The sequence below is a fragment of the Hoplias malabaricus genome, chromosome 13 (genome assembly GCF_029633855.1).
Source record: "Hoplias malabaricus isolate fHopMal1 chromosome 13, fHopMal1.hap1, whole genome shotgun sequence".
NCBI classification, from domain to species: Eukaryota; Metazoa; Chordata; class Actinopteri; order Characiformes; family Erythrinidae; genus Hoplias; species Hoplias malabaricus.
In genome coordinates this window covers 20,802,105-20,816,013 of record NC_089812.1, presented here as the reverse complement: position 1 = coordinate 20,816,013, position 13,909 = coordinate 20,802,105, and the positions used below count along the sequence as shown (strand labels likewise).

The window sequence follows — 13,909 nt, the reverse complement described above, 5'->3', positions numbered from 1 at the left end:
AATCACCTTTTGATTTGAGAAAGTGTCATGTAAAAATGTGAACTCCCATTTTAAACCAATGACTGTTTATTATATCTTATTTCATGTACCATAATATATAACAGTTCATAACTTATTTTACTATTTCATTATAAATTGACAACACTTTAGATTTACAAAATTTTATCAAAAAAGCCCCATTTTATTATTTACTTCTATGAAACCGCTGAGGGTGAGTTGAAATACTCTTTTCAAGTTTTTATAAATAGAATCACAGTTATTGTTGTTGTTGCTATTGTCATTCCTTACACACTTCAGTTGAATAATACCAAAATATTTTCCTCCCACCTACCGCTGAATCCCGCGCATTTTCCCGCCAAGACTTGTAAACACAGTGCATTATGGGTAATGGTGTTTTCTTGCGTTTAGCCAGTAATGTCTCCAAAACTACAAATTAGAAGCTGTGTAGACAGAGCTGATGAGAACATACGTAACCCCTGAACCAAACAGATCAATATATTTCAACCAGTAAGTGACCAAATTTCTGTATACCTATAAAAATAGCCATTACTAAATATTTTTGAGGGATTGTGCCGCCATCTAGCGCATTTAACTACAAACACAATGCACAAACCAAATCAAACGAATAAGTCAATTGATTAAATGGAATCCCGAACCGTGTGATCTGTTCCATTTTTGACCATCGAGTTCAAGAAAACCCCCAAAGTAATTATGTAAAAACAATTTAATATAAAAACCGTGCGTTGTTACGTCTGAGAAGAAATAATACTGAGGCTACTAACTCGACATAACTTTGAATAAAGTTAGTCTATAAAAAAAATTGCATCCCACACTCACCCATCACTGATATATTGAGAATGTATTTGTGCTGTATTTATTAAAACATCTATTCTTTTCCGAACATTAAACAGCCTGCCTTTGTATAACATACTCAACTGTGATACTCTCATTACAGACCTAAGTTCACTGTCTACAAGAGATAACTAGACCTGGTTTGGAAGTCCAAGGTTAAGAGCGCGTCATGTCCATTACATGGTATCACACACTCACCTAGTCATTCGTACACACATTGTCACCAGTGTATAGGTTCACACACTCACCTAGTGAAAATGAATAACCCTGCTGTTTAATTAATAAGACATTCTTAAACTTACTCTCACATGGCCACACATTAGGATCCCACTGCTACACAATAAAAATGTAGTGCCATGCATTATTTTTAAATGTAAAGCACCTCATTAAACTATCACTCACACACACACAATCAATGACTCAGGTTTAGGATTTCCACCCAACTGGGCAGTTTCTCACACACTAACGTAAGAAACTGTTCCACAAGTGGGTGCTATACAGTGCTACACCAGTGACACAGTGTGCCCTTGTTAATAAGAAGGGATGTAACTAGCAAGGTTCAAATGCTATAACTACTAAAACAGAGTTGTTTTGTCTTCAAACAACCCAAGAGCTGCCTCTTCAACCAAGCGAGGCCAGTCAACCTCTTCTGTAGTTGGGCCTTGGCAACTTGAACTTGCCTGAGCCTGACCTCCACAACTCATTACTGGAATTCCTCCCATGATTCATGGCACAGCAAACACTGAAATTAAATGATATTTTAGTGTAGTTAACTCACAAAATAATTCAGCATTTTCCTTCATTGAAGTAGTTACTTACATTTTGACACATTCTTAAAAATCCCAGCCTACTATAAAAATAACCTCTTGAACCCCACACATTGTTCAAACCAAAGTTATGCCCTTGATCATAGGCGTAGTTAATGCTGGGGACACAGGGGAGCTCTCCACCACTTTTACTGTATGCTTTTGAACTATATTTTGTATGACAGCTTGCTCTTCCAACAATCTGTCAAGAAGGCATCAGAACATGTAAATGGTCATGGTCAGCTTTTCATATTTATTAACCCAACACCCTTGTAAACAGTGCAATGAAGCCACTACTGCATTTGGGAGCAGAGGTAGATCTGCATTTGTTTCAACTGCAGTCCAGGCATTCAGTGTAGCCTAGTTTGCAGGGTGATGAAAAAGTGTTCAGTCCTAAAGGCGATGGTTTAAACTTCAGGAAGGAGGAAAATGCGGTTTTCATTGTTTAAACAAAATGTACGATTTTCAGTGCTGTATGACAGTTTTGCACCATTTAATTATGTAAACCATATTTAAGTTATTAAATTAAGGCTATAGTAGAAAACTGCTCAGTTAGCAAAAAGTAGCCAGCTACAGGCAAACACTTACTGATTAAGAACCCAATTAGCCTCAGGTAATTTTAGAAAATTATTGAACACACTTTCATGCCTTTCTAAGGAAAATGTTTTAAGCAGCAGAGCCACAACCAAATAAATGTTGGTTAATTTTTCAGTAACAAAAATTATTCAAGTAATATTGTCTTTATCAACTTTCAAAATGGAAAACTGAACTTTAATGAAGCAAATTAATGTTAAGTTCATGCAGCATAAACCTAACCTATAATGCACTATACAGAGCACAAGGAGCCATTTGAGATTTTTTACTTCTTTTCTATATTGCCGTGCCTTACCTCCTTCTGTTTTATAAAATGTGAAACCCTCAGCTATGTCATTCATTTTATATATATATATATATATATATATATATATATATATAAAATGAAATGAAAAATACAAATATAAATGTTTTTTCTACAACACAATTGTATACAAATTTCAAAAGCAACCACGCACATTTTACAAATAACTAAATAAGCCACATGAATAAAGTTAGAGGGAAAAACAGTCACAAAGCATCGTAAGGTGAAGATGATTAGAGGGAGCACAACCATGGAATCCTCCTCAAATTAGTAACACGCAGCAGTTTCCAGAGAGGATTGGGCCTAGTTTTAATATAGTTTATTCTTCATGTTCAGGGCTAAACTCAATCCGTTTGGGAACAGTGCTCTTAAATGTATTTGTATAAGAGTGTATAAAACATATAAAGTTGGAGGCGGAGCTGATTCTGGTCCCGGGTTTAAACGGAGTGTGAATAGGGCGGAGTTTACAGATCTTTCTTTGTAATCAATACGGTCTCTCTCTGCGTTCCTGCCTGTGATCACCCCTGAAAAACACACAAGTAAAAACAACAAAATATTAAACCTCAATGCAGTTCAGTATTTCAGCAAACAGGCAAATTCCATGTCATTTTTTTTAAATAATAAAGTTATAAATTTTAACATGATAAAAATATCCATATCTTGACATTAGAGATATTCTGACGTGTTTATGTAATGATGTCGTGCAGTAGGGTTTAATGTAGCAAACGTTCATGTGTGAGTCATTTTGGCACAGCAGCAGTACGGTGGAAAGTGGCTCTGCGATGGAAGATTTTTTTTCCAAAATAGAAGGGCAACTTCAGGCGTGTAGGTGATTTGGTTACCAAAAAACATGATAAAATATAAGAAGCCTGTAACAAAATAAGGGGAAAACAAAACGAATGCCACGAGAACTCAGTGATAGCTCTGCTCTAACCCAAACAGATAAACAACCAGACTCTAGCCTGGCATCTGTCTTGTATTTGTTTATTTACTGTCAAGTTTTAAGGGTATTTCATTCTACAGAATATTTGAAACTGTTACACTTATACTAAAATAGAATTAATTTTGTTGCAATATTATGTTCTTGGAATTGATAAAAAATTATTTACTGTTTGTCTTATCGCCACGAATATCGTATTCTAAAAAATACCCTGAAATATCGTGATATTATTTTAGGGCCTCACAGCTACTGAGCTTGAGAGCATCCCACTCCGTCGGTCACAACCTGTGTTCACAAAGCAGCTGAATTCACATTAAGTGATTCTCACCGTGAGTCCATCTTTCCAGGGCCATATCCACCTCTGTCTCCCCTTCCCCTGAAGCCCCCTCGGTCACCACCTCTTCCTCGGAAACCACCACGATCAAACCCGCCTCTTCCCCGCTCACGATCCCCACCATAACCACCTGACAGGGAAGAGAAGAGACAGGTCATAAGTTTGACTTGACTAATGTTAAAAATATCCTGTTCAGAGCTGCTGGAGTAGGTAACAAAAACTTTCTGTAGCACCATACTTATTGTTCACTTAAAAAAAAAACCTTCTTATGTAATTCACTCAAAAACAACCAGACCCTTACCTCCCATAGGTGGCATTCCTCCGCCAGCACCCTCAGGTTTAGGGGCTTTACACTGGTTACACTCATTACGCCACGAGAAGTTGAGATTTCCACATGATCTTCAGAAGAAAACAGATCATATAAGTGCTTTAATAACCAGAAAACCAAAAACTAGATGCTGGAAGAGCACTAGTTCTCAAAGCAGTCTTCACATCTCGATTACACTCACAGCTCATAGGAGTGAATAGAAATGGATGCCTGTGAGCATTGCTTTGGGAATCACTGAGCTAAAGGACTGAGACGTGCATTAAATATGCATATAAACACACACTCACGGGTTTGAACATTTCCAGTCTCCAGCTCTTTGCTGTCCTCCACTGTTGCCACCATTGTTACCAGGGAAACCACCACCACCTCTACCTCCACCAAATCCTCCTCGTCCCATTGGTCCTAACAGCAAAGAGAAGGGCAAATGCTTAGCTGATTTATAGTGGAAATTAACATATAAATAAATAAATACTACAGTACAAATAAAAACGCACAGCTTACCTCCTCGTCCCCGGCCACCCCTCATGCCTCCACCTCCACGGCCAAATTCAGCCCGGCGAGTGGCAAAGGACACCTTAATGGGGTTTCCATTAAAATCTTTACCTGTAAATCATGAAGCAGACGTTCAAGACATGTGATATCCACTAGGCTACCCTAAATATTACAAACAAGCAAAGGGAGATTAGTATGTTTGGAGCATAAGGCCAAAAAATACATAAATAAATAAATAAAAATGATGAGAGCTGGAATCCCAAGTCAAAACAACAATTAATAAATACATTTAATAACAGATATTTTAATCTGAACATGTATTACTTGGTATCATGAATAATGCTGTAGCTGAGAGACAGGAACATAATCAATTTCATAAAAAAATTACATCAGCTATAGACCCACCATCAAACCAGTCAATGGCAGCTTTAGCAGAAGGAGGGTCATCAAAGGAAACCGTAGCCTCTCCTTTCAGCTTCCCTGTCTCTCGGTCTGTGTACAGATTTATCATGGGCAAGCCAGTCTTCTTATTTATCTGAATGAGAGGAAATCAGAGAATGAAAGGGAGCACTGACACAGTCACAGAAAGGGTTACTCCCCCCCCGCCATGTTCCTCACATACCTTGATGATGCCAATCTGTTTGAAGAAATCAGCAACAGAGTCTACCGTGTAGTTGTCTCCCAGGCCTTGCACAAAGATGGTGTTGTTATCAGAGTTATCCTGCTCCTGCACTGTAGAAGATAAACATCATGATTCAATCATAAAGCCTCCTTTAAGTATACTATAACTGTGAATTAAGGATATTGGTAGAAGTGGGCAATTTGATAACATTTTACTCTTGTAGTGTTCTACAATAGACTCCTGAGAATATCATGGAGCAGGTCAGTACATAAGAACTGATCCACTGCCTGTTCATTACAGAAACATCTGCATTTGTTCCGTTTTAAACCAATTTAGTGCAGTTCAAATTCCCTACACTGATTTTTAAATGAGTGTTTTTCATTTTACCACTAATACTGCATTATATAAAAGGGTTCAAGTATTTTGATCTGTCACATTTAGGGCAGCACAGTGGTGCAGCAGCAGGTAGTGTCCCTGTCAAAGTTCCAGGGTCCTGGAGGTTGTGGGTTCGAATCCCGCTCCGGGTGACTGTCTGTGAGGAGTATGGCTCCGGTTTCCTCCCATGCTCCAAAAACACACGTTGGTAGGTGGATTGGAATCTCAAGTGTCCGTAGGTGTGAGTGAATGTGTGAGTGTGTGTTGCCCTGCTAAAGACTGGCACCCCCTCCAGGGTGTGACCCACCACCACCCTGAACTGGATAAGGGTTACAGACACTGACTTTTAATGTCTAAGTATTATTCAATGGAATTCTTTTGTCATACTGCCGACCTCTACTCATTGGTGTTTGTAAAGTAATGATTTCACTTACTGTTGGGCCCACTAGGTCCATGTTCCCGTGGTCCTTTGGAGTGAAGCAGAGAGCATTATTAGTGGTACCCACAAATACAATTAAGATTTATTTACAAAAAAAATGTGATGGTAAATAATATTAAAAAGAAACTTCTAGAACACTTAATGCAGAGTCTATACTATGTAACAATTTAACTGTATAGGTTGAAATGTACAACTCCGTTAATACCACAATGTTAAATATCAAGACATGCAGACAAGTCATTCAAACAAGCAAATACCGAATATAAATAAATAAATAAATAAATACATAACACCATTTGACTCCCGCCCCCCATCAGAATGCATTTTTGCCACTGTAGTGACTATTCGCTGCTCAACCAACTGAACATGATGAATCCTCTTGAATTCAGATGTGCAAACAGCTCTAATATTGATTATTGAGTGTTGCATTGAACCATAGACAAAGGCAAAAATGGAATATTTTCAATCACCTTTGTTTTGCAATACAACGGCCATTAGCCGTTCTTCCAAATGGATGACGTTGGAAAAACACCCCACTCAGTACCAACTGAGTTTGATCCGCCATTTCTCCTTCACACCGTATTGTTGAACATCAAAAGTGTTGACAAGAAACAGTCCACGATTACAGAATTTTCCCATTACCATTGTCTCCCAATGTACATTATAAAACCCGGTAATTCTACCAAGTCTACAATGACATGCCCGCTTTCACCGTTTGCTCTCTTTAAGGTGTTCTGTTTAAATACCCCATCACTATATGCTCAGCAAGCTGACCATATGACCTTTTCCTTTTTTGAAATGAACCAGTTTCTGTATTTTGCTTCTCTGTTCGTCATCTTCAGAGGACCGTTTTAACCATTTTTGACCACGACTGACACAACCATCTTTGACCACCATTAACCAAACCATTATTTCTGAACCATGCATTTTTATGTTTAAAAGAATCAGGGGGAACCTTCACCATCCATGATTGATACCATGAATACCAAACTCTGTTCAGTTTAAGTTCAGATCCGGACCCAAAGTTCTCAAGACACTTGAGAAAAAACACCAAATTCCTTTTGTCATTTGACTTCACAGATACTCAGATTATTTGGAAACAATCAGTTGACTGACACAATGTCCAGAATCCCAAATCCTTTCTTACTGTTAGTCTGTTCAGATGTTGGTCTTGTGATGTAGATGTGGTTATTAAGTGCACCAATACAGACCATAACTGATTTAGCATTCAAGAACACAGTGTTTCAGACTACTGTTAAAAAGCTCAGTCCAGTTTGAGTATTCTAGGTTTGGTTTTCCCCCCACTTCCATAAATGTAGCACTTGCCAAACTGGAACTATATGAACATACTTTAGGTATTTGGCTTTAAATGTAATTGAAAATGGTTCAGCACCTGTATCATTCTGAATGGCACTGTAGAGTTTCTCTCAATGGTTGAGAGAACCTACAGTATTTTTACTCCAGTCCATGAGTACTGTCCATTGTCAGGCTGTCTGCCAGACCATATGCAGACACAAAAAAGAAAAAAAAAAATGATGCAAGGATTATGCTACCACACTGGTAGACGTTATCGTTAGAACATATTTCAAAAACTATTATGTTGTATACGAGAAAAACATTTCAGACACCACTGGGAGGAAAACAAAGAAAAAAAAACAAAACAAAACAAAAAAAGAAAGGTGTTTTGTGTATTGAATCTTCATTTAGGAGCTTTTCAGAGACCATACCAATAATACAAGGCCTAACACAACTATGGGGTAGTGATGCCATGTGATTCCACAAATAAAACCCAAAGCACATCTGAACTGCACATCATCTTCAAGTGGCTTGGCTACAATTTCCTGTCCGAGTTTGTCCACAGAATTTCCAACCATGGCAAATCCATCAGAAAAGAAGTTACCGTTACCATTCTTCCATGACTTTACCAAATCCCACTCCCTCTTAAACTCAAGCACGCTCCAAACCCCCTGTAGTTCCTAAGAGTTTGTCACTTACCACCAAACTTATTGAATCCTCCACGATCGCCCATTCTGATGGAGAGGGAAAGAGAAGCGAGACGAATTGAAGGATGATGAGGCTGGTGCCCCATTTCACTCTTGACGTTGGGAAGGGTTCCCCTTTCATCACTTTCTATTAAGCCTCCACCCCTCCCCTTTACTTACTGTCATCTTTAAATTAACCAGAGCCTCCATATTGGACTCTCACTGGATAGCATGCAGTAAATGCTTCTTCATCATGACCACTGGGGCTTATTGTTCACAAAGCTGCCTCTGAGCACTCTTGATACAATGTTAACTATTTTTAAAATCATTTCATAACTCTTAGTTTGGTCTAAAACCATTAGTATAAAATCATCATTAAAAGACCAAATTACAAATGATATTTTTTGAACAAATCATGTTCAAGGGTACATTTTTGCATTACCATGGGTAAGAACCATTTACATCAATGGAACTCCTCCCTGCATTTTATCCATACCTTACATTTAGAGGTCATGTTTTGGTGTTACCATTCAGCAAAGACAAAATGACTACCAGCACTGAGGAATTTTCCCCCAATTTCGTATAATTTCCCCTTAATTGTTCCCAGATATATTCTAAAAAACACTAATCCTTTAAATCTCAGATTCTTCTAAATGGAAAAATAGGAGAACCTTGAAGAACCAAGAGCCTAGAAGGAGATTTAGAGATTTCGTTAAAACATTATATCACACAATGATCCTGACGTAGAGGATGGAGGTCAAAGTGTAAAGGGTCATGGAGCACAGGAATGATGTGGAAAGTTGATAAAAGCAACAGCTTCTTTTAGGGCCAATAAAATGTAAGCTGGTATTGTTTTGTTTGAGCACACAACAGACCTACTTTTTTTATTATCCTTGTAGATTATGACATGCACTTTAGTTTTGACAGTTTAACAGGTGATGGTTTGCACCATTTTAACCATGACACACACATTTTTGAAAATGCCAATGCTGACAATTGAGACACACCTATTTTTTTAAATATACTTCCATGAGAAAAATACAGTCTGTATGGACCCTAAATATAAACAGTATTCACTCTGTTCACTCTATGAACTCTGCACCTTTCACATCATCATGCAACATGAATCTGTGCCTGATGGACATGTTAACAATAATACAGCACATTCGATGATGCTTATAAATGTATCCCAAACCTTATGTCAGCATAGACTTGTTACTTAAGGCACTACAAACCATCTATTTGCTGTTTCTTCATTATGATCTTCAACTGCCCAGGACATGTTAAAAACAAGGTTCTGACATAGTTAAAGAGATGCTTCACTTACAGAAATCCAGTTTGGATTTTTGCAGAGCCACTTTGCTGTTCACCAATATCTATTGCCCTCCAAGGGTTACCTTCAGGATCCCTCTGAACTACCACATTACAGTTTTAGACCAACCACATTATGCGAGCCCCGATATATACCATATTTTTGCACCGTTCCATTTTGGGAGTACAGATATAAACAGAACCCATCGCTGAACCTTAATACCACACCATTTCAAGTAAAATCTTTTAACCCATATTATCTGTCTCTGTCATGTTTTCTTCAAATATGAAACAGAGATGTTGGCCAGTGATAAATATGTGTTTTAGGGAGCAAAAAAATAAAATAAATTAAAAAAAAAGTACAAAAAAAGTAATAAATATAAAAAAAGAACAAACAAACAAACAAAAAAACCAAAGGATGTGCTTACCCCATTCCTCTGCCTCGGGGGCCTCCACGACCACCTCTGTCAAATCCCCCTGATCCACGTCCTCCAAAACCTCCTCCCCCACGCCCACGTCCTCGACTATCTGAGCCATAGCCTCCATCCTGACCACCGTAACCTCCTCCACCTCCACTCATATCCTGATTATACCCTGAAAGAGGGAGCGTTAAAACTCACATCACAGCATAAAAGCACTGAAAGAGGACTGAGTACAATTATGATAATTCATACCAAAACACTGCCTCGGGAGACTAACATTTAGCACTCACCTCCTCCTTGTCCATACTGGTTCTGCTGTCCATAGCTTTGAGGAGGTGAACTGTAGTTGGGGGGTTGACTGTAAGCAGCCCCTCCATGTGGAGATGAATGCTGTTGTCCTCCACTTCCTCCATATGACCCACTTTGTCCTCCACTGCCTCCATATCCTCCACCCTGAGATCCACTGCTGCTATAGCCACTACTTTGCCCCCCATAGCCCCCTCCTCCTTGCTGCTGACCATAGCCTGAGGACTGACTGCTACTGCCATAACTGAAAACAGATCATTACACAATAAGCTCCTGAGTACTATTACATTTTCATACAAGATGCCAGACGTTCTAGAGAGCACTCTTGTGTTTTCTCGCTCATTCTTGATGTTTAAAATTGCTCCCCCTTTCCTCATCTCTCACCACAATGCTAGTCAACATGGGCGTTCACAATGATTAACTGGGGAATGGGGAATGACTACAATTTTGGGAGAGGATACATCACGTTAATTATAAAAGATAATTAGAGCCAGAGGAAAATTTTTAAAAACCTGACTTCAGATGATAAACATGTCTTTGATGGATGTCAATAGAGATATACTGCAAATACTGCATCAGATTACCACTTCAAATCCAAATGACCACCAAGCTTTAAACTCATAGGTTCATACTCACTTGGACGCAGGAGGAGGATTGGATTGTTGCTGGCTGTAGCCTGAATAAGAAGACTGCTGACTGAAGCCTCCACTCTGCTGGGGCTGGCTGCTGCTGCTGTAGCCACTAGAGCTGTAAGATTGACTGGACTGGCTGTAGCCCTGGGATGATGGCTGGGAACCATACCCACCTGTTGAACAAAATTTATTTATTTATTTTATACAAGCATATGTCATACAACAATATAAGTGCAATATTCTTTGTAATACTCTCTGCCTCTTCACCCAGCCATGTCCTACCTGGTTGGGACTGTCCATAGCTGGAGCCGTATCCTCCCTGGCTGTAAGCAGCAGGGCTGTTCTCAGAGCCCTGGTTATAACTTCCAAATCCCTGTTGAGCGTAGCTCTGTCCAGACGGCTGACTGTAGCCTTGGCTGGACTCACTTCCATATCCTCCATAGCTGTGCAAAATAACAGTGTTATATCCTGACTTCTGCTCACAGTTCCAATGATGAGTCTACCATGGAGATGCCATTATTATCCCACTGATACTACATTTACAGATGTGCATGACAACATAAAGGTAAAAGACATGAGCTTGTTTTAAAAGAACCTCTCTGGCCATCAGTGAAAACCATTATAAATCCTAAAAAAATAATAATAATAACAAATAAAATAATTATAAAGCATTATAATTTATTTCCAAGAAAAAAAACCACCCCAAAGTCTTAAAAGAGGCGTAGATGTGACTGTATGCCTTCACCTTCATTCAGTACACATAGATACTGTATATTAATATGCAAAATGTCCCCATCTCTCTCTCCACCCACCACTCCTCTGCTTGCCTACAGCTTGAAAGCCCCGCCTCAAAATTTGACAGAACCGATTCCAAAGGTTTTTTTACAAACTAAATCCAGTCTGTCTGAATTTGCCAGTTTGACAAAGTGGTTGGAACATTTTCAGAGTCTAAATGCTCAGCCACGACACTAATTATTTTGGTCAGGCTATGTTCTCTACAGAATATAAAATACATGCACATGTTATCGAGGTTAAAAATAATATTGTGACTGAAGAGGGGTGTTTAAGTAGGACCTTATATAGGTGCTCTAATGAAGTCCTGCAATGGTTCCTGTGATAAGTAAACATACTTTTGATTTATTACATTTTTGTTTATAAACAGAAAAACGACAGTTTATTATATTTACAAGAAGTAAAGAGCATCTTTACTGGAGAATCATACAGAAACATATATAAAAACAATTCCCAAATACATTTTATTTTAATGGCCAGTGAATATTTATTGGCTAATGTAAACGTGGACTGGGTGAAATTTAGGCCAGGTTTTATATGCTATACCATTCCTCAATAGTTGGGGCTCAAATTATCCTCAAAAGCAAAAATATTTAGTGTGTTTTATTTAATGCATGTGGCAATGCGTAATTCAATTAGAAATCGACCAGAACAAATGGATAACTTACCCTCCATGGCTAGAAGTCTGGGAATAATCTGAGAAGGAAGAAAAGGTTTTGATTATTTCTGTAAAATCTTTATGCCCAAAACCTGTTCAATAATAAAATAAACGTTGTTGTGTTATGAAAGTAGGTCAGTGTCACAAACAGCGCAACAAAATGGCGGAGACCGACATCTTCTCCCCTCTCGTTTTATTAAAATTAAAATAAACAAAGAACGACCATATATATTTAGGACTTAGGTTTCTTTAATTGTATTTTCTCTAATTCTGATAGAAGACCTGAAACGTGTTTATACATTCCATTTACAAATAGAAACCTGAGTTTTTACATTCTATTCACCGGCTTCTCGCTGGAATTAACAATTCCACCTTAAACGATGCCGTCGTTTCATTATACTAATGTACCATTTAAGGTGGAACGGAAAAAAACCAACGAGAACCCGAAGAACGTAGAAATAACCAAACAAATAAAACATCAGAAAGCACTTACCACTTGACGCCATGATTAATATACACTTGTAACCAGCGTGAAAGGTGCAGACTGATGTAATTATCTCGATTTGCAGTTAAATTACAGCGTGTTTAAGCTCAAAATCATCCACTGAATGTATCCTCCTCTTTTTAAGACCGAAAGAAATCTTAAGTGTTACTGTACTGCTGCCCATTGACCTGTAGGTGGCTCTATCCAGTATGTCAAATTATATATATTCACAACCCGCTCTCAAACCTACTCGTGATATAGTCACATGTATAGGAGACTGCAATTCGTGACATTTTATGCGACAATATCACAATTATAAGTGTATGGGTAATTACCATACAAACACTCTTATCATTGTCCCGTGTTATGCGACAGTAACACGAAAACTCTTCCTCATTACAGGCGTCATTACCATCCGTTAACACCACTTATTTACAGAAAATATAACATTACTAATTCATTATTTGCTAAAATATCGAAGCAAATAATAGCTAGAGGAATGTCAAATGTCACAGTATTAACATTTTGAAAAGTTGTCAAAATAACCTTAAGTGAAAGAAATGTTCTTGTTAGAGTTAAAGCTACTTTATGCCTTTGTTGGAATAACAACCTATGATATGTAATTCGCATTATGCCTTTTCTGTTATATGAGTAATGACACCTGTAATAAGGAAGAGTTTTCGTGTTACTGTCGCATAGTGTTTGTATGTATTGTAGTATTGTAATTACCCATACATTTATGATTGTGATATTGTCGCATAATATGTCAGAAATATGCGACTATGTTACGAATTGTGGTCTCCTATATATGAGACTATACCTCGAGCAGGTGTGAGACCGGGTTGATATTCAACTGCGTTCCTGACATAGACTAAGCAGAAACCAAGAAATGGGAGATGAGACAGAAAACATTATAAATCCTGGTAATGCACTCAGTTACCCCTCCATATAAACCCTAGGATGAGGCTCAAGACCCTGTTTCTTGAGTAATCATGCTTGCTGAATGAGCTCCTGTTAAGCTGATATAAGTTATGAGGAGTCAGTAAAGTGTGAAATAAATAATTTACGTGATACAGAGCCATTAGTAAACTTTATATTGTTTGTCGTAATTTCATTCATTTAAAAGGGATGCTCCAGTCGAAATACAATTTCAACCATCATTACAAAATCACCCTCTTGCTTACTAAAATGATGCCATTGTGTCCCACAAGTCTAGTTTAAAGATGAGGAACCCTT

The 13,909-nt window shown here is 38.1% G+C and overlaps 2 protein-coding genes across 2 annotated transcripts in view; both read right to left on the bottom strand.

Annotated features, from left to right (window-relative positions):
* Window positions 1-2,561, bottom strand: part of setd1a (SET domain containing 1A, histone lysine methyltransferase) — a 35,606-nt gene extending 33,045 nt beyond the window's left edge. Inside the window, exon 1 of the mRNA XM_066641822.1 lies at window positions 1,672-2,561. The gene's annotated coding sequence lies outside the window, so the exon portion shown is untranslated. The remainder of the gene's footprint in view (window positions 1-1,671) is intronic.
* Window positions 2,562-2,667: 106 nt separating this feature from the next.
* On the bottom strand, window positions 2,668-12,832 carry fus (FUS RNA binding protein). Its single transcript, XM_066642068.1, has 15 exons — window positions 12,683-12,832; window positions 12,200-12,227; window positions 11,022-11,182; window positions 10,744-10,912; window positions 10,092-10,351; window positions 9,808-9,973; window positions 8,082-8,116; window positions 6,082-6,114; window positions 5,273-5,382; window positions 5,056-5,185; window positions 4,660-4,761; window positions 4,446-4,560; window positions 4,132-4,229; window positions 3,825-3,960; window positions 2,668-3,080 (listed from the first exon to the last, which is right to left on the bottom strand). Exons 1-15 carry the CDS (start codon window positions 12,693-12,695, stop codon window positions 3,041-3,043), a joined length of 1,596 nt encoding a protein of 531 aa, XP_066498165.1. The 5' UTR covers window positions 12,696-12,832; the 3' UTR covers window positions 2,668-3,040.
* Between the last annotated feature and the right edge of the window lie 1,077 nt (window positions 12,833-13,909).

Coding starts and splice junctions, on each gene's coding strand:
- fus (XM_066642068.1), bottom strand. Junction 10,352..10,743: donor AATCCTCCTCCTGCGTCCAA/GTGAGTATGAAC, acceptor ATCTGTTTTCAG/TTATGGCAGTAGCAGTCAGT. Junction 4,561..4,659: donor GGGTGGCCGGGGACGAGGAG/GTAAGCTGTGCG, acceptor CTTTGCTGTTAG/GACCAATGGGACGAGGAGGA.